General features: G+C 42.7%; 2 protein-coding genes and 4 non-coding genes across 6 annotated transcripts in view; 5 read left to right on the top strand and 1 right to left on the bottom strand.

The window, feature by feature from the left end:
* LOC105389253 (dynein axonemal heavy chain 10) overlaps positions 1-17,410 on the top strand; it is a 91,464-nt gene extending 74,054 nt beyond the window's left edge. The window contains exons 65-87 of the mRNA XM_048627639.1: positions 2,294-2,499; positions 2,915-3,231; positions 3,448-3,649; positions 4,546-4,693; positions 5,181-5,316; positions 5,838-5,992; positions 6,363-6,581; positions 7,103-7,267; positions 7,784-7,892; positions 8,494-8,657; positions 8,976-9,071; positions 9,715-9,893; positions 10,187-10,346; positions 10,928-11,129; positions 11,980-12,122; positions 12,393-12,551; positions 12,889-13,060; positions 13,506-13,637; positions 14,444-14,603; positions 14,942-15,161; positions 15,494-15,673; positions 16,212-16,358; positions 16,971-17,410. Coding sequence (XP_048483596.1) covers positions 2,294-2,499; positions 2,915-3,231; positions 3,448-3,649; positions 4,546-4,693; positions 5,181-5,316; positions 5,838-5,992; positions 6,363-6,581; positions 7,103-7,267; positions 7,784-7,892; positions 8,494-8,657; positions 8,976-9,071; positions 9,715-9,893; positions 10,187-10,346; positions 10,928-11,129; positions 11,980-12,122; positions 12,393-12,551; positions 12,889-13,060; positions 13,506-13,637; positions 14,444-14,603; positions 14,942-15,161; positions 15,494-15,673; positions 16,212-16,358; positions 16,971-17,120 — 3,921 coding nt within the window. The 3' untranslated portion in view covers positions 17,121-17,410. The remainder of the gene's footprint in view (positions 1-2,293; positions 2,500-2,914; positions 3,232-3,447; positions 3,650-4,545; positions 4,694-5,180; positions 5,317-5,837; positions 5,993-6,362; positions 6,582-7,102; positions 7,268-7,783; positions 7,893-8,493; positions 8,658-8,975; positions 9,072-9,714; positions 9,894-10,186; positions 10,347-10,927; positions 11,130-11,979; positions 12,123-12,392; positions 12,552-12,888; positions 13,061-13,505; positions 13,638-14,443; positions 14,604-14,941; positions 15,162-15,493; positions 15,674-16,211; positions 16,359-16,970) is intronic.
* On the top strand, positions 5,556-5,674 carry LOC119690682. Its single transcript, XR_005253680.2, has one exon. It is a non-coding gene; the product is annotated as a 5S ribosomal RNA (ribosomal RNA).
* LOC119690672 lies at positions 9,139-9,257 on the top strand. Its single transcript, XR_005253671.1, has one exon. It is a non-coding gene; the product is annotated as a 5S ribosomal RNA (ribosomal RNA).
* Positions 9,520-9,638, top strand: LOC119690671. The gene has a single exon (XR_005253670.1). It is a non-coding gene; the product is annotated as a 5S ribosomal RNA (ribosomal RNA).
* Positions 12,194-12,312, top strand: LOC119690683. Its single transcript, XR_005253681.2, has one exon. It is a non-coding gene; the product is annotated as a 5S ribosomal RNA (ribosomal RNA).
* On the bottom strand, positions 17,396-18,600 carry LOC119690617 (ufm1-specific protease 1). The gene is made up of 4 exons (XM_038106303.2): positions 18,451-18,600; positions 18,195-18,365; positions 17,760-17,969; positions 17,396-17,565 (listed from the first exon to the last, which is right to left on the bottom strand). The coding sequence occupies exons 1-4, from the start codon at positions 18,577-18,579 to the stop codon at positions 17,425-17,427; spliced, it is 651 nt and encodes a 216-aa protein (XP_037962231.2). The 5' UTR covers positions 18,580-18,600; the 3' UTR covers positions 17,396-17,424.
* Between the last annotated feature and the right edge of the window lie 462 nt (positions 18,601-19,062).

Below are 19,062 nucleotides of genomic sequence, written 5' to 3'. Positions count from 1 at the left end.
CCATTCATTCGTACTTTTGAATCACTTTCCATTAATTAGGACCTGTTTCATTCAACTTTTTGTTATATTTTATACCTAAGTATCATTAGGTATTATTGTGGCTGTTATCTTATAAGGCTGGTAAAGAGTTATGAGCTGTTGATTTTTTTGGTGATAGATATGAGTTTTATAAGATAATTAATTATCAAGCTTAAAGCGGAAGCACATAGGTTGAGATATTTTTTTTTAAATCTTATGATTTTCATCAACTAGACTATGTAAACGGAACACCCACAGAGTAAACACGTTTTAGGTACATAGTAGCGTTTAATGTTAACCTGTTTTGACACTTTCTTGTCAACACTACACCCAACTTAATTTTATTTACTTAAAATTATACTTTCCCAAATTTCAGCTTTCCTTCCTCAAAATTAAAATCTATGTCTGCATTAGGAAACCGGGTTGGCATGCACCAAAAGCTACATAAAACCATTATATTTAGTAATGTGTGAGGAGTGATGGTAGCTCAGTCGGTTTTAAGCGCCCGCTTCTCACGCCAGAGATGCGGGTATCGAATCCCGGCGCTGACATGTACTTACCAATGAGTTCTTTGAATTTAAGTACGATGTATACTGAGACACTAAATTGAATATTTTTTATTTTACTGCTCTCGTTAATTTAATAAAAAATGTAGAGATTGGCTCTTCGACGAATTAATGACGTCATTGGCTTCCGTGCAGCCGTTGACGTCATCAAAATCGTGACTCAGTGAATATTTACACTTTAGATTGACAGAAGTGATATTGAACATTTTTATTCTCTTTGGTTGAAACTTTAACCTTGCGGAGCGTATTGAAGGACAGATTTAATTTAATTTAATTTAATAAGGTACCTACTTACCCCACAAAAAATAGAATAGAATAGTAACGTGTAAATAAAGAAGATCTAATAAATACATTGTATTATACTTATTATAAAAATGTGTGTTGTTTGATTTCGCTCATCTTATTATTTACGTCAATCCTTGTCTCTTATTAAAACCAGTCCATCTTAGTAAAATTTGGTAAAAAGACAGATTTTTGTTGCTAGTTCAAACCTTGGGAATATCTTAATTGATATGAAAAAAAAAACATATCAATATTACATTGCAGTTTGCGCTGCAACAACACATCTATACAAATTTTACCTTCACCCACATTCGTACCTACATTGCAATCGAATTATTCGAATAATAGGGGACTTTGAGACCATCGACACCTATTCGCGACATGATAGATTAGAAGTGATGTCTCATGAATTACCTAAAATTATGGTCACCAAAAATAAAAAGAGATGGAGGGCTCCGTGCTGACTATCTCTGTCGGCTCGTTTTTTTGGTGCAGTGCGCATTCCTGTTGTATTATTACTTCCATGGTGTGGATACGTATTAGCATCTATATATTAGTAACTATAGTCGTTTGCAATAGAATCCAACAATCATGTAAACAAACCAAATTGTCACGATTACTCCGTAATCACATACATTTGACGATCAATTATGAACATAGTCTGATTTCAACGAACGCACCATTGTTTTCACATTATCTTCAACACGATTTAACTTGTATTTATAAGTTAAATTTGTTAAAACATTTTCAACGTAAAAATTTCGAAGTATTTGACATGCTGTCATCTTAGTTTTTTACTCATCGAACTCTATAAGTCATTGAAAAGTTAGTGTTGTTCGTAATCTGAAGTTATCTTTTATTTTTAATTTTAATAAATTATTTTAATTTAATGTTATTTGAATACAATTAAAAAAAAATCAAGAGCTTAATATATTTAACCAAAACGAAAAAAGGAAGAGGAAGAAATGAAAAAGCTCGACGGCATTTTAGACACGGCAAGCGATGACACAGTGGTTCCATTTATAATTACGGTCCCCGCCTCACTTCTGATAGTGATGATGACGAAGACGAAGATTTAAATTTGTTTTAATAAACACTTTTTTATATATAATCAGTTTTATTTTATAGTCTATGGCTTGTATATTTAATCTAATTAGAACACTATGACATCACTAGCCAGACAGCGTATTGTTTATGCCCATCATAAACAATACGCTGTCAATGTCAGCCCGCCATATTTGTTTACATGATTGTTGGATTCTATTGCAAACGACATTATATTTTGCTGGCTATCCCTGTACATATACATACAATGGAAATTTACACTCACAAGCAAAGAAAAAGTTCCACCTGTCATTAACTGTGGAACTTTTTCATTGCTCTTCAGTGTATCGACACATATCGCGACTGTCAATTCCTGCCACCAGGTGGTGTGCGAGTGCGTGGCCATCCTCCGCGGCGTGAAGGACATCAGCTGGAAGGGCGCCAAGGGCATCATGGCGGACCCCAACTTCCTGCGCACCCTGCAGGAGATGAACTGCGACCTCATCACGCAGAAACAAGTGAAGGATGTGAAGGCCCACATGAAGAAGAGCAAGAAGTTGGACACTATGCAGCAGATTAGTAAGGCTGGGTGGGTTTCCGCATTTTCATGCTATATTTTTTAATTGACTTAGCTTCTTTCAGTGGGAATTGTGAGAGAACCTGTACCTAAAAGTAGCGTAGGTGCTTTTGGCAGCAACGATATTCGTTACCGTTGTTGATGGTGGTTTTAGATTTTAAAACTTGCTGCAAAGCTATATAGTACCCCAGCAGATAAAGAAACAATGGAACATGGCGACCTCTATCTAAGTGCTGCTACAAAAGAGGGTATTGATTGACATATGGATAGGGTGGAACATGAGTCGGTCCATAATTTTCATACTGTTACTATATTCACGGGTGTTACCTACCTCTGGTTTAGCAGTAACGTCGTCACTTTTCATTTGTTTCTGTAATGTACCTGCGTAGGTACCTTGACGTGAATAAAAATTATTGATATTTTTCAGTTACGGCCTCCTAAAGTTCGTGCAAGCCGTGCTAGGCTACTGCGCCGTATACCGCGAAGTGAAGCCGAAGAAAGAAAGAGTAGAACAACTAGAAAAGGAATACCAAGAGGCTGTCAACTACCTCAACACGTTGAACCGAGAGATCGCTAGACTGCAGAAAACTCTTGACAAACTGAACGAGAAGTATAACACGGCCATGTTACGGAGGCAGGAGTTGCAGGAGGAAACGGATATAATGATGCGGCGTTTGATTGCGGCGGATAAACTCATGAGCGGGCTGGCTAGCGAGCAGAAGCGATGGACTGAGGAGTTGGAAGGTATAATCCCGTTTTGTGGCTATTCTATCAAACAGAGTGAAGTAAGTTTTAGATCAAATAACTATCAATTCCAACAAAAACAACACTACTAACTAAGGACTTTGCTATAATGATGTAGATTTTGAAGGCACAGAATTAAATATGTACAATGATTATCAATATCTTCTAACCAAACAAATTCCTCCCCATTTCCTAACCGCTCCCCTCTCCCCACAGCATTCTACGTGGAGCAATCCCGCCTGATCGGCAACTGTCTGCTAGCGGCTTCCTTCCTCAGCTACGCGGGGCCATTCTCCTTCTCCTTCCGACAGACGATGATCTACGAGGACTGGTTAGGGGATATACTGGAGAGAGGGATACCGCTGACGGAGCCGTATACGTTAGAGAAGAATCTCACCAATGAGGTTGAGATTAGCAAGTGAGTGTTTTTTTACTGATTCATATATGGTTACTACTTGCATAGAATAATACTTGCAATTCACCAGGCATGCCTGAACATAGTAAAAGCGTATCCAACAACTCTTATACTAGAGAAAGCTTCTTTCAGCTTCTTTTTAGTGTGTAGGCGTTAAACACTTGAACTATACGTAGAGTAGGGTTAGTCACCAATAGTCACCATACATTGGCCAGTCAGATTAGCATCTGTCGCTGCCTACCCAGGACGTATCTAATGGGTCGATTACACCTAACGAGTACAGTGGTGAGACAGTATCCTCGACCAATCCTCGACCAATGAACGGCTAGCAAGTGACCGAGTGCGCGGCCGAGGACACTGACTCGCCACTGTACTCGTTTGGAGTAATCGATCCATTAGGACCAGCTGATACACTTATTTTGTTTCCGGATTCCCTCCCACCGCCTACTAACACCTGTAACACCCTTCCAGTTGGAACTTGCAAGGCCTGCCCTGCCTCCCGACAGCTCGTTGTCCAGACGGTCCTTAGGACCAAGTGACTTCCCTAATCCCTTTCTTTCTTCCCAATTACCTCCACCACCTACTAACACCTGTAACACACTTCCAGCTGGAACTCGCAAGGCCTGCCGCCCGACGAGCTGTCGGTGCAGAACGGTCCTTAGGACCACGTAACTTTCCTCATCCCTTTCTTTCTTCCCTATTCCCTCCCACCACTTACTAACAATTACTTTATTAATATTTTTTGCACACCTTTAACATAGTTTCTCCTGTACTTCCTGTGGGTTGACTGGTAGAAAATGCTTTTAGCATTAAGTCCACCCTTTGTACACTTATTTATATATTTGTGCAATAAAGGATTAAATAAATAAATAACACAATACATGTACACCTACCTCCAGTTGGAACTCGCAAGGCCTGCCTCCGGACGAGCTGTCGGTGCAGAACGGGGTGCTGACGGCGCGCGCGGCGCGGTGCCCGCTGTGCGTGGACCCGCAGACGCAGGCGCTCGCCTGGATCAAGCGCCGGGAGGCCAAGAACAACCTCAAGGTAGAGAGCTATTTATGAGAGTTAGCAAAATGGCGGCCACAAAAATTACGCCAATTTTGAGATGCAAAATGCGATTTTGCGAAATCGTATTGCAACGCACCGTAGGTATAATTACGCACATACACGTGAACTAATTATGATAAAAGTGAATAGGTACATAGCGCGTAACTGGCGCCATAATGACGTGGCCCGGTCTTGACTCGACCTCACCGGCACCATCAAAAGAAGGAAAGGATACTATAATTATCTCTCTAAGCCTTTTTTCTTTTGCGTGATATACATCCAACCCCCTCCTAAACTGCTGCCTCCTAAGGTGCTCTCATTCAACGAACCGTCGTTCGTGCGTCAGCTGGAGATGGCGCTGAAGTACGGGCTGCCCGTGCTGTTACCTCTACGCTATTTTATTCTTGTGTTGTTTATCCAACCTAAGCCCAAAAATAGCTGAACGTAAAAGGTGTCTCACTCAGCACACTCCCTCCACTCCCAGGTTCTCTCATTCAACGAGCCGTCGTTCGTGCGGCAGCTGGAGATGGCGCTGAAGTACGGGCTGCCCGTGCTGTTCCAGGATGTGGGCGAGTACATCGACCCCGTCATCGATAATGTGCTGGAAAAGAACGTTAAAAGTTTGTGTTTTTGTTAGTTTAGCCGTAAAAAACAATGAAAATCTGTAGGGCAACAGGTTAAGTGCTAATAAATGTATTCGCGCATAGACAGTGGCGCCTCTGGCGGATACTTTTATGAAACATGTGGCAGAAAATGTGAGATATATTTATATAGATACTAGAACTGATAACTCTGATAACCGTCGGGGTAATAAAAATTCCGGTAACCGAAATAGATCACTCACTTGGCATTCATTATCGTCAACGTCCATACCATGTTGAAAACACCGGTTCTCGTCCGATCACCGAAGTTAAGCAACATCGGGCGTGGTCAGTACTTGGATGGGTGACCGCCTGGGAACACCACGTGTCGTTGACTTTTTACTTTTTATTCATTTTTTGATTACTATATTTAAAAAAAAAATATTTACCTTTGATTTTTCATTCATTTTTTTTAATAAACTCCAGCCACTTGACACCTTGACCTAGCTTAACCTATAGCGACCTTATCAGCCTTATCTCCTAACATTTCCCCTCCCCAGCGGAGGCCGGGCGTACATTCGTGATGCTGGGCAGCTTGGAAGTGGACTACGACCCCAACTTCCGCATGTACCTCACCACCAAGCTCGCCAACCCGCAGCTCAACCCCGCCACGTATGCCAAGGCTCTCGTGATCAATTATACCGTTACTGTGCAGGTAAGTAGCTAACTATTATTTAAATCAGTAAGTAGGTATAAATGATACCTATATTATAAGACCGAAGAACAATCAAGACAAATCTATACTGACCTAGACATTAGGTTTTAAACAAATCATCACAATATTTGTCATCGTGATGGTAGGATTAGCCAGTCAGATTTGCGTCAGCCACCGGGTGTGCCGGACTTATACGATTTTTATATCGATTTTTGGAGGACCTTTCGTTTAACCCCACCCTATATTAAATTTGGATTTACGAGTACCTAACGATTGAAAGGTCCATTCCGTTGTCTTCATAAAATGTGACGTCATAAACGATATAAAGAACGTTACACCAACCTATTGAAACACACATTTCCCTCCCCAGGGTCTAGAAGACCAGCTGCTCAGCGTGGTGGTCCGGCACGAGCGGTCCGACCTCGAGGAGCAGCGCGAGTCGCTCATCGTTGAGACATCCGCGAACACGGCGCTGCTGAGAGCCCTCGAGGAGTCTCTACTGCGCGAGCTGGCGGCTTGCACGGGCAACATGCTGGATAATGTCGACTTGGTTGATACTTTGGAGAATACTAAGACTAAAGCTGCTGAGGTTAGTCTTCATCGACATCAGAAATTTATAACTAGCTACACTTTTCTTTTTAGCGTGTCGAAGGCAAAAGAGCGCTGCATGGCATCCTTTATGTACGTAGTTAGGTAATCTTGAAAATCGTGTGACGTTTATCTACGAAGATAAAGGTGCAGCGGGCTCTGAATTGGGCAACCAACATTAATTGCGTCCTGGCTATCGATAATTACATCCTTCCAAAACATCCACTGATCGATCGACTTTTCCAAGAGGAGCACTGATTCTATCCTACCTCAGTCGACCACCAATTTCACCGAAGATCCCTAATCATCTTTACGTACTGTTGGCATCTTCTTAGTGGATTGTATTTTATAGATTAAAATATGAAGTAAACTGCACTTTTATAATTTTAACTATTGTTTATTGCACGATGCACACGTTTCATGGGTTGGTGGTAGAAGAGAATGTTGCCGGATATAAATAATCCTAGCATTACTTAATTGTGTTGCCAACACGTACCAATCAATAACCACCTCTACCCCCAGGTAATAGAGAAGCTGGCAATAGCGGCGGCCACCACGCGCGAGTTGGAGGGCCTCCGCGACGGCTACCGGCCGGTGGCGCGCCGCGGCGCCATCCTGTTCTTCGTACTGTCCGACATGGCGGGGGTTAACTCTATGTACCAGTACTCGCTCACTTCGTATCTTGATGTGAGTATTGTATAGGTGTTATGGTTGATGTAGTATTGTCTGTTTTATGACTGAATAGAACGGATGACTGGCATGCCCATGACTGCTGCAGACACTTTAGGCTTTACTGTAACGATTTTTTACAACGTTGCCGCAACAACACGAAGAGCCTATGTAATTAAATTAGGTATGCCATCATACCTACCAATATCCTGAATTTCATCTACCTTAGTACTCGCAGTTTTCCGTCAATATCCTTAATCATGCCTTGTTTATAATAAATGTAACATAAAACATTTAGAAATTAAGATTACTTAATATTTTCTGTTCTAAGAATATTTAATTTAGATTCTAAAATCATTTAATTTAGAGCTTTTCCGTCTGAAATACAGGAAAAACTCTGTTATTTCCTAGTTCAGATCAGCATTTTAAACTACCTTTAGCATTAAGAGTTGACCTATTATTGTAAATCACATTTAGCATTAAGTATTTTCTGAATAAATATTCTTTAACGGCCTGTTTAAAATTATATTTCAGGTGTTCACCTATGCCCTACGTAAAGCGATGCCGAACGTTATTTTGATGAGGCGACTGAGAAATATCATAGATATGCTCACCAAGAATGTTTATGACTACGGATGCACTGGTAAGCCTTTATCACTTATGTAGCACCAGCCGTTCACTGCTGTAAATACGCCTCTTACAAGATTCTGCACTCTTCCAACCACTAACACGCGTCTAGACGGTCGCCAGAGTGTTATGTTAGTCCCAATGTAATAGGGGGCGGGCCTATTGCCATTTTACGGGCACATCCAAGACCCGAGAACAAAATAATATATGTGTTTAAACAAATATCTGCCCCAGCCGGGAATCGAACCCGGGACCATCGGCTCAGTAGTCAGGGTCACTAACCACTACGCCATTCGGTCGTCATATAATCTCCTCGTATAATAGTTTTTCGAAAAATCGTTCATTCGAAACAAAAATGATCGACAAATAAATTTTTCGAAAAATCGTGTGTCGAGCAAGTTACTGTCGAACTTAAGTCTCGGACCCCGTCTAGTCTACCTATCAGAAAGAAAGAAAACACATTTATTTAGTATCTATACATATAAGGACATAGGGAGTCTAAGTACTTTGGCAAACGGCAGACAGGGAGTCAGACTACTCTGGCCTAAGAACTCCCACCCACATACAACGTCTATCGGTTGAGGACGTAATAATAAAGTTGACTAATAAATTCGCAGGTATATTCGAGCGCCACAAGCTGCTATTCTCATTCCAAATGGCGATCAAACTGGAGCAGAGTGAGGACCGGGTGTCGCAGGCGCAGCTAGACTTCTTCATCAAGGGCAACGTGTCTCTGGAGAAGCCGACACAGGCCAACCCCTCCACTTGGATATCTACTCAAGTAGGGATTAATTTACTTACTTCAGTTAAATGTCTACTAGATGGCGCCACGGGTATGCTCTTTATAACATGCTTTTTTCGCGAACTTTAGAAATTTGGGTAAAAAGGGTAGCCTTTGTGGTGACTGGTGTATTTATTATCTTTTGTCTGTAAGTTTACTGTGAATATTCATCTAAATTAGTTTTAGTTTAGTTTTGCCCTTATGTTTTTTGCGAGAAATAGACCCGAATAAGCACACCATGTAACCGATGACCTGACTTTACTTTATTGGACATTGCTGCGGCTGCAAGTGGTTTACTGTATTGCCATTATTTTTCAGGGATGGCATGATATAATGAAACTGAGCACCGATTTCCAAGAGACCTTTGCCGCTCTGCCCGACCACATCTCACGCAACATGGATGCTTGGCAAAAGGTAAATAAGTAAATAAACATATCTTTCTTCTGTCTATGGCATGTTTTAAAATTTCAACTGCATTATCGCCAACGTCCATACCATGTTGAATACACCGGTTCTCGTCCGATCACCGAAGTTAAGCAACATCGGGCGTGGTCAGTACTTGGATGGGTGACCGCCTGGGAACACCACGTGTCGTTGGCTTTTTTTTTTCTCACTAAACAAGTAACTGGCTGTTATAAAGGTTGAACGTTTTTTTCTACTATAGTTATAACAGTAATCTACGGCGAAGGCAGCGAGCCTTGCGATCTCTTCTTGCCTGCCGGCGCGCCGGCGGTACGCACGGCACGCGCGGTAGTAATTATTGTTCCAGGCAGCCCTCAAATAGAACTATCGAGATTTTGCGTCTTGATTGGTGGAGGGAAAGGAGTCTCACCTTTGGACGACAGATTTCGGCATCTACATCGCCAACGTCCATACCATGTTGAATACACCGGTTCTCGTCCGATCACCGAAGTTAAGCAACATCGGGCGTGGTCAGTACTTGGATGGGTGACCGCCTGGGAACACCACGTGTCGTTGGCTTTTTGCTCCAACTCTTCCAAATATTATTTTTTAAATTTTATTTAATAGGTACCTACTTTTGTTTTTTTTTCCGCAGTGGGCAGACAGTGATACCCCAGAATCGAGTACAATACCGGATGAGTATTTAGACCGCATGGATCCATTCGAGTTATTGATGTTGCTCCGCTGTTTCCGCGTGGACAGAATATACCGCGCGCTCACGCACTACATCACCGTCACTATGGGAGAGGAGTACATCACTCCGCCTGTTGTCAGGTAACTAAAGCATTCCTATTAAAACAAAAGTATCCATTATGGGGGATAATGGATACTTTTGCTTTATAGTATTTAGTCTTTAGTATATACTGTTTGAGCAGTATACCTTGCAGTCCCTTGCGCCACAACTCCCACAAATTATGTTAAAATAGTTTCTTCCATCCAAAGTTGGTAGAGGTTGCTTTAAGCAATAAGGGCGAATTTCTGTGTCATTTTATTTATAAGTTGTTATAATTAAAACTCCAACTGTAAATCCATGAATATCCACCTCATCTCCTGCCTTACTCCGCCAGTTTCGACATGATATTCGAGCAGTCGACCCCTTTCACCCCGGTGGTGTTGATCCTGAGCGCGGGCTCGGACCCCACGGCCGAGGTGATGGCGCTGGCGGCGCGCTGCGGCGTCGGCGGCGGCGCGCTGCAGTACCTGTCGCTGGGGCAGGGGCAGGAGAAGGTATGTTCCTGTATAGTGCATCTGTCAAATACATGCCAGATCCATACAAGTTACGTCAGATTTGACAAGCGAGCGGCGCTGCAGGATTTTTAAATGCCAATGTTCGGTGTTATAATAGATATAAGAGAAAACGAAAAGAGATTAAGCTTGTATACAAAGTGGCGCCTCTAGCGGAAACTATTATGAAACTTTAATGAAATATACCAATGCAAGTGGTAAAAAATTTAAGGAATCTTTTTTTGTTGATTGTAATTTTGAAAACCATACCTCAGCGTCGCACGCAAATTTTAATAAAATTCATTCAAATTTAATTGATAAAATAACGCTTTACGCGCCTCTAGCGTTAGCTTTTGGAACTAAAAAATACATACGCTTGACATTTTTATACCTATTAGAATCGATTTCTAGTTAGAAAGATTTCTTGTATCCTACTTGTTTTTAACAGTAACATTTGCCTTGTACCACTACTTATGAACACCTAACCATAAACTAATATACTAATATTAGTCTATGACCTTAGACAAGTAAACCATAATATCTCTGTCTATGACCTAACTAACCTATAACACCTGCGCCCACAGATAGCGCTAAACCTGCTCGAAAGCGCAATAACCCACGGGCAGTGGCTGATCCTGCAGAACTGTCACCTGCTGGTGGAGTTCATGGCCGAGGTGGAGAAGCAACTGGAGCTGATGGAGAAGCCGCACCCCGAGTACCGGCTGTGGTTGACCACTGACCCTACGCCCACCTTCCCGATTGGCGTGTTGCAGAGGTCGCTTAAAGGTGAGGATTAAGCCTCGAATTCACTAGGGCACAAGTTCTGAGACTGTTACAGAACATCTACGGTGCGTGTTCTCAAAACATTTTGGTAACATGTCGTGATACATTTTGATTGTCCACACCAGTAGTCCCCGCCGAGATGTCGCCCGAGGAAGTCGTGGCAGAGTGCTGCGTGCTAGAAGTCGCGCACGCGTCCACACTCTGCAACAGCGGTCGCTAGACCTAGTAAAAAAATATACTCTATGCGCTAGACTGATGTCGCAGGAAATTCTGTCTCGCGAGCCAAAACACGGAGCCTGTTCTGCGACACGTAGATGTCGCTGTATAGTCGCGTGCGACGTCGCAGAACAGAGCGCGACGTCGCGGCGACACGTAGACGACATGTGCCTAGACAGCTTCTGCGACAATTTGTCGCCTAGTGAATACGAGGCTTTATTTATTGCATTATGTTGCCAAGGTGGAATTTCACCAAACGCTAAGCTAAACGTATTTAGTTGCCTGTCAAGTGTTTGTCAGTTGGTACAAAATGTATTTAAAATATGACTTACATATAATTTAAAATAAGCGTTTGGTAAAATTGACCCCAAATGACGGATAATTAAATCTAATACACCATTTGATCATTGATCCAATAATTGCTCACTGTTCAGCATTCGTGCATTAGCTATCTAAGCTTCATGGCTTTCTAAGCTTTGTCTGACTGTAATATCAGTAGGTATTTTATCAGAACCATAATTAGCTACAATCTAATTTTTAACCTTTGAAATTTATCTTCTCATAAACACAACAGACGTTCTATCATTTATTATGATTTTTATACGAAAGTATAAAGCTTTACAATTTTGTCCAAAAGTGGTAACAGAGCCACCTAACGGGCTGAAGCTGAACTTGCGCAACACGTACTTCAAGCTGCCGGCTCGCGCGCTGGACCAGTGCGCGCACCCCATGTACAAGAAACTCGTCTATGTACTGGCATTCTTCCATGCTGTTGTTCAGGTAAATATTGAAGAAAACTCACTATTTAAGAAAACTCACTATTTATCAAGCTTAGTTTGGCATTAGCTATCGCCAACGTCCATACCATGTTGAATACACCGGTTCTCGTCCGATCACCGAAGTTAAGCAACATCGGGCGTGGTCAGTACTTGGATGGGTGACCGCCTGGGAACACCACGTGTCGTTGGCTCTTAATTTTTTCGTTTTTTATATTGCCAACCGTAGAAAACTAAATAGACTATTTTTTAAAAACTTTCTTTTGTTTTTCAGGAGCGCCGCAAGTACGGCAAGATTGGCTGGAACATTTCGTACGACTTCAGCGAGTCTGACTTCACGGTGTGCCTGCAGATCCTGCAGACGTACCTGGACCGCTGCCACGAGGCGCGCGGGCCCATACCGTGGGCCACGCTCCGGTTCCTCTTTGGAGAGGTAATACATATTTATTTTGGGCTCGTCCTCAGTTTAGTTGGACAATTATTAGGACAGTGGCGCCTCTAGCGGTATTATTTTGCAACAAACATACTTATCGCCTTGAATTTCTACTACCTTTTCTCAGATAGCGTCTTTTCAGTAAATGGTTTCTCGTATGCATTGTCGGATAAAATTAGACTATTTCATTGCTCAGCTAACAAAAATTCTGCAAAGCATTGCAAAGTGGGCGAACAATAAACAAACACACTTTCAAGTGAACGAACTAAACGGTGCCACAGCAGTGGGGACGTGATGGGTCGTGATGATGATAAACTAAACATTGAAACGACCGCAGGTGATGTACGGCGGGCGGGTGATCGACGACTTCGACCGGCGTGTGGTCCGCACCTACATGGAAGAGTATCTCGGAGACTTCCTACTGGACCGCTTCCAGCCGTTCAGCTTCTACCACGACCAGGCGACACGCTACGTCATACCGCCCGACGCGGAGAGGGACGAATATATCGGTACTGTATAGCTGTCTCACTCGCACCTACATGGAGGAGTATGTCGTAGATTTCCTACTAGACGGATTCCTTCCTAAAATGACTTCTTATTGGACTGTGGCCTATGATTCTTATTGGACGCCGCGCCGATACCAATACCAATAAGTCATAAATCAAATTAATACTTGAATTTCCTTATAGGATAATATAACAGTGAAACATAATGGCTTGTTTTATCTCTTGAAGGGACCATAACTGTAAGGCGACTTATAAAAATTAAATAGCGAACGCGAAAGAGAAAACCTAGCGAAGCGACCTTAGACAGGGGCTCGTACTTACTGGAGAAAGCGGATACCTATGACATAATATGTAGATAATCTTATTAGAGGATTCTTTCCTTGACATATTTCACACTTTTATCTTTTTTTTTAGCAAACCTACTAACCTTCTTGACCTTCCATTCCAGAGTACATAGAGCAGCTGCCGCTGGCGAACAGCCCGCGCGTGTTCGGGCTGCACGCCAACGCGGAGGTGGGCTACTCCAGCGGCGCCGCGCGCGCGCTGTGGGCGCGCCTCGTGCTGCTGCAGCCCGTCACTAGTGAGTACAGAGACTAGTGAGTACAGAGACTAGTGAGTACAGAGAGGTGGGCTACTCCAGCGGCGCCGCGCGGGCGCTGTGGGCGCGCCTCGTGCTGCTGCAGCCCGTCACTAGTGAGTACAGAGACTAGTGAGTACAGAGACTAGTGAGTACAGAGAGGTGGGCTACTCCAGCGGCGCCGCGCGCGCGCTGTGGGCGCGCCTCGTGCTGCTGCAGCCCGTCACTAGTGAGTACAGAGACTAGTGAGTACAGAGACTAGTGAGTACAGAGACTAGTGAGTACAGAGACTAATGAGTACAGAGAGGTGGGCTACTCCAGCGGCGCCGCGCGCGCGCTGTGGGCGCGCCTCGTGCTGCTGCAGCCCGTCACTAGTGAGTACAGAGACTAGTGAGTACAGAGACTAGTGAGTACAGAGAGGTGGGCTACTCCAGCGGCGCCGCGCGCGCGCAGACTAGTGAGTACATAGAGCACAGACTACTGAGTAGATATTTATACATGATTCATTATTGTGACTTCAAGTCACATCACACCTTGAGTAGGTACTTACCTAACTCCTTTGATATTTTATAATCATTATGTACCTATTGTTTTTCACGCTGCGTACCTATCTAGTTCGTGTATCTGACATCTACAACAGTGAGTACTTACATAAATTTACTTAGTATCGTCATCACTTATTGATCTACCTTACCATCTTCATTCTGCCAACGTTAAAACTGCCGTGAGGCTTAAAATGAGACATGAAAAAATATTTATTCGTGCCTATTTGATATTTAACCATTGACAAACACCCGTTAACCCCGCAGGCGAAGCCCCCGGCGCGATATCGCGCGAGTCAATGATCGACGCCATAGCCGGCGACATCCTGGACCGCCTGCCGCCGCCCACGGACGTGCGGCGCGTGCGCAGGACCCACGAGATGCACGTCACGCCCACGCTAGTCGTGCTACTGCAGGAGCTTGAGAGGTATATATACGAAGATGGTGGCTTTGTGGTCGGAATTTCATCAATCGTATTGAAATCTGTTGCGCAGGAGAGTAGGTACTATGTCGCCAAAGTTCATACTCTTATAATCATATATCATTCATAGAAAACTTCCGGACTTGTGCTGCCATCTGTAGGCAGCGACTGAAGAGACGTCTTAGAGATGGCGGCTGCAATAGGTGTCTAGTGACTAGTACCTACAATACTGTTTTAATAGAATGGTTTGTAAAGAACCATAATTGGAAATTCAGTGTGTCATCTTCACAAAACCCATTTAGTTTCATCATTCCGTTGCCACTAACAACCACCACCCCCCACAGATTCAACCGCCTAATCGCCAAGATGCACTCAACCCTGACCCTGCTACGCAAAGCCTTGGCGGGAGAGATCGGCATGGACTCTGCTCTAGACGACGTGGCGAGCAGTCTGTACAACGGACAGCTGCCGGCGAGTTGGCGCGCGCTCGCCCCCGAGACATGCAAGGGACTGGGCTCGTGGATGGACCACTTCAGTGAGCGGACCAAGCAGTATACTGACTGGGTTTGTATTGCAAGTTGTTATAAAAGTATTGTTTATCTGAAACTCTACCTGCTTCCTACGAGTATTAGAACGTTTACTTTATCCAATGCCTATGATTGTAGCAAAGACAGGTTGATTAAATATCATAAGTACATGATGGGATATTACTTTTGGATATTTTTGTCCGAAATATTTTTTTTTTTGTAGTCACTGTAACGTGCAAGACTAGACCGTCCCACATGTGCTTTCTTTTCAACCTTCGGATGCATCTGCAGACGTGTAGACGGGGAGCCTTTATCAATCCTTGGTATTATCCTATCATAACATTCAATCACCCCCTAATTCAATTCCAGTCAGAAATGGAAGAGCCCATGGTGATGTGGCTGGCCGGGCTGCACGTGCCGGGCTCGTACCTCTCCGCACGAGCCCAGGCCGCGAGCCGCGCGCACGCCTGGCCGCTGGACCGCGCCGCGCACAGCACCTCCATTACTGACGCGAGGCACGCCGATGATATTGAGGAGAGGGTCGCTACTGTGAGTTTAAGGGCCCCGCACATTAGTCCCTTCCCCCACTACGCGTTCCAGTCGCGCCGCTTGAGAGTCACGTAGTGGGAGAAGGGGCTTAGTCCTCTGCCTCAATCGTCTGACTCTGTCAGCACACATAATATCGCAGATGTAGCCGCACTACAGAAAAAAACCTTCAACTAAATTAGTATAGGTCCCTTCATACAATACCTCTCACGGTTATCCTACTAATATTAAAAAGGCGATAGCTTGTTGAGTATTTGTGTGTGTGTATGTTTGTTACCTCTTCACGTCAAAACGGCTGAACCGATTTTAATGAAATTAGGTATGGAGTTAGCTGACACCCTGGTGAATACATAGGCTACTTTTTATCGCGGAATTCCCACGGGAAAACTTTTAAGGCGCAGGGAAGCTCGCGGGAACAGCTAGTTTATAATAACCCCCACACCACACCCACCTCTCGGCAGGGTTGCTACGGCTTTTCACCCTCACTCCCACCTCTCGGTAGGGTTGCCACAGTTATAATAACCTCTTCCCCCCTCGGCAGGGTTGCTACGTACGCGGGCTGCACCTCGAGGGCGCGCGCTGGGACGCGGCGGCGCGCTGCCTGCGCCCCTCGCACCCCAAGGTGCTGGTCACCGAGCTGCCCATCATGCATGTGCTGCCCGTCGAGGCGCACAAGCTCAAGTTGCAGGTGAGGAGTTTTTTTTTAAAGATGGCTCAGCAGTTTCATGCCTCAATTCTTCTTCTGACAGAAAGGTCCCCTTATCCGAATGGAGAGTAGTTTGTAAAAATTTACATTCATCAGAAAATTTTATATTTATACAATGAATAAATATCTTTGACGAAGTGGTAGGGCAATCTATTTGCATTGTTTTTAAAGACGCTAGATAGGGTATGTATGTATGCAATCTGGCTTTAAGACCAGTCTTTTATGATAAATCTATGTAGTGTATGGCAATAATTACGGTTAGTTTACCCTAGCAATTAGATCACATTACATTAGAATTTAATCAACCGTATGATACATCCTTTACATATACCTACTTTATTAGGTTTTGGTGAAAACATGATAAAAATCATTTGTAATAATAACATTTAACTCATTGCATTCACATAGAAAAATTTCCGAATTTAGGTTCAGATTTTTCAGAGATCTTGAAACAAAGTCCAACCGCTGACTGACTTTACTCCTCTTGTACTATTTTTAAGATTTTCTGTCCACCCCTTTCCTTGTACTATTTTAAGATTTTCTGTCCACCCCTTTCCTTGTACTATTTTAAGATTTTCTGTCCACCCCTTTCAGAACACCCTCCACACACCGGTGTATGTGACATCCTCACGGCGCAACGCCATGGGGCAGGGGCTGGTGTTCGAGGCGGACCTCGCCACCACCGAGCACTACAGCCACTGGGTGCTGCAGGCCGTCTGCCTCATCATGAACACCGATGACTAACTATACACTTGTGGCCTGAGATGTAGAATACATTGTGGAGTAATATGTGCTAATGTGAAACAGCTTAATGTTATGTTTATGTAGAATAGTTGTTATTTCATTTGCCATGATTTTAATTTGTTGTTAAGTTACAGTAACACAAAGAGATAGTGTGATATTTAATTTAGATTTTAATTTAATTAAGTTTATAACATAATTATGTACTGCTAGTCATTGCAACAGATAGCTTTAAATGTTAAGATTGATATACTCTCAATTACTTAATAAAAGACTGATTAGATTTGTATTAATTTATAATTTTTACTTACAAATCCTTACACTTAACTTGGGGAAGACATAGATTGTAAAAGGAACTGTCTAGGAATTCCTTCAGTGGCTGCCACTTCACCCAGCCTTTGTTTTGTAAAAACTCCTTTGTTTGCTCCTTTCCCACATAATGTGGATCCTGAAATAAATTATAACACATGGAAATAGGATATTTCTTCAAATTAATTAGATTATTCATCAACAACTACCTACTAGTATATTTTTTAAACAGGTATTCTTATTTTGATCCCAAGTTTACTCATAGTTTCTGAGTAAATTTTATACCATTATGTAATTTTTGATTTGAAATAAATGTAGGAGTTTTAAACTTACAACAATCAACAGATATGCATCACTGTCTCCAATGTGGACGCCCATGATGCCCTTAGAGGAGCAATCCACATCCCCTCCCATCATGATGGGACTGCCAAACTTGAGGAAGTGGTTCTTCAATGTGTCCACAATGGTTGTTAGCTCACTGCCTCTGTTCACGTGGCAGATCTTGCTGGGGATCCCATACAGCTGGTCAAGAATGAGGCACACCTGTAATGTGCACATTTATTTATTTATTAAACATTGCAGTGTCATTTTCGATTTAACTGTATAGAAAAACACTTGTTGAGGTTTCTGTGTAACAGGTGTCTTAAATATTGGTATAACTACCTATACAGTTAATGGTATCTTCTTGACTGACTAACGACGTATCTACACTAAAATTTCCATATGTGTTAAATATTGATGTATCTTAGGTGTTGGTGATTGACTTACTTCAAAACTCCCGATCCATTGCTTGGAACCAGTAAAGGACGTTGGTTTATCTTCCATGAGAACAAGTGTCTCTTGAATATCTCGGATAGAAGGAACATTCTCATAGCGGTCGTTGTTATTCTTTATCCAGGAGCAAATTGTTTGTAACGTTCTGTAACCGCAACCCCAACCCTGAAAGTAAGTAAAGTAACAATGTAATGTAGTGTAAGGAAAAGACATGCACGCTATTAGAATTACCATATGTAAAGAAACTTACTCTATCATCAAACCCATCGCATAAGTAATGAAAGTATTCATAATTTCCACGAACTAGGAAAGTGTTTTGGTTTTCGGAAAAAAACCTAACCTCTAAACCTTGGTGGACGTTTGATGTCAAATTTGACATTTTAAACTATGTCAAGTCTATGGTCAAGTTCAAATGTTCACAGATGAGAATTGGTAAAATCTCAGAATATTAACAGCCTCGGTCTCGTTAGATAACTATGTTCATTATTTTAAGCTAAATAACTACATGTTCAAAATTAAATTTAGTTTCATCATACTCGGGTAGATCATAACCAGGGATTAGTGGTTAACTTTTGACACATCCGGGCCGCCAGGACCAGAATTTAATATGAAGATGACCTATAAATTATACGGTATTATTGATGAACTAATCCCTTGTTATGATCTAACCGAGTAAGATGAAACTGGGGCTTACGCTTAAATAACGGTAATATAGATGGATTGATTGTGGATGTGGATGGGTGTCGGTTACTCTTTCACAAGAAAACGTTTAACTTCACAATCACATTCCGCGAGGACTTTTTATAGAGAATATTCCGATGTAGGAAATGAAAAAAAACCATAGAGAACCTTTGATTATTAA

Source organism: Plutella xylostella, chromosome 19, assembly GCF_932276165.1.
Source record: "Plutella xylostella chromosome 19, ilPluXylo3.1, whole genome shotgun sequence".
NCBI classification, from domain to species: domain Eukaryota; kingdom Metazoa; phylum Arthropoda; class Insecta; order Lepidoptera; family Plutellidae; genus Plutella; species Plutella xylostella.
Note: the sequence above shows the minus strand (reverse complement) of the source record. Positions and strands in the feature narration are given on the sequence as shown.

Coding starts and splice junctions, on each gene's coding strand:
- LOC119690617 (XM_038106303.2), bottom strand. CDS start 18,579: ATGTCAAATTTGACATCAAACGTCCACCAAGGTTTAGAGGTTAGGTTT. Junction 17,970..18,194: donor AATGGATCGGGAGTTTTGAA/GTAAGTCAATCA, acceptor TGCACATTACAG/GTGTGCCTCATTCTTGACCA. Junction 17,566..17,759: donor ATGCATATCTGTTGATTGTT/GTAAGTTTAAAA, acceptor AATTTATTTCAG/GATCCACATTATGTGGGAAA.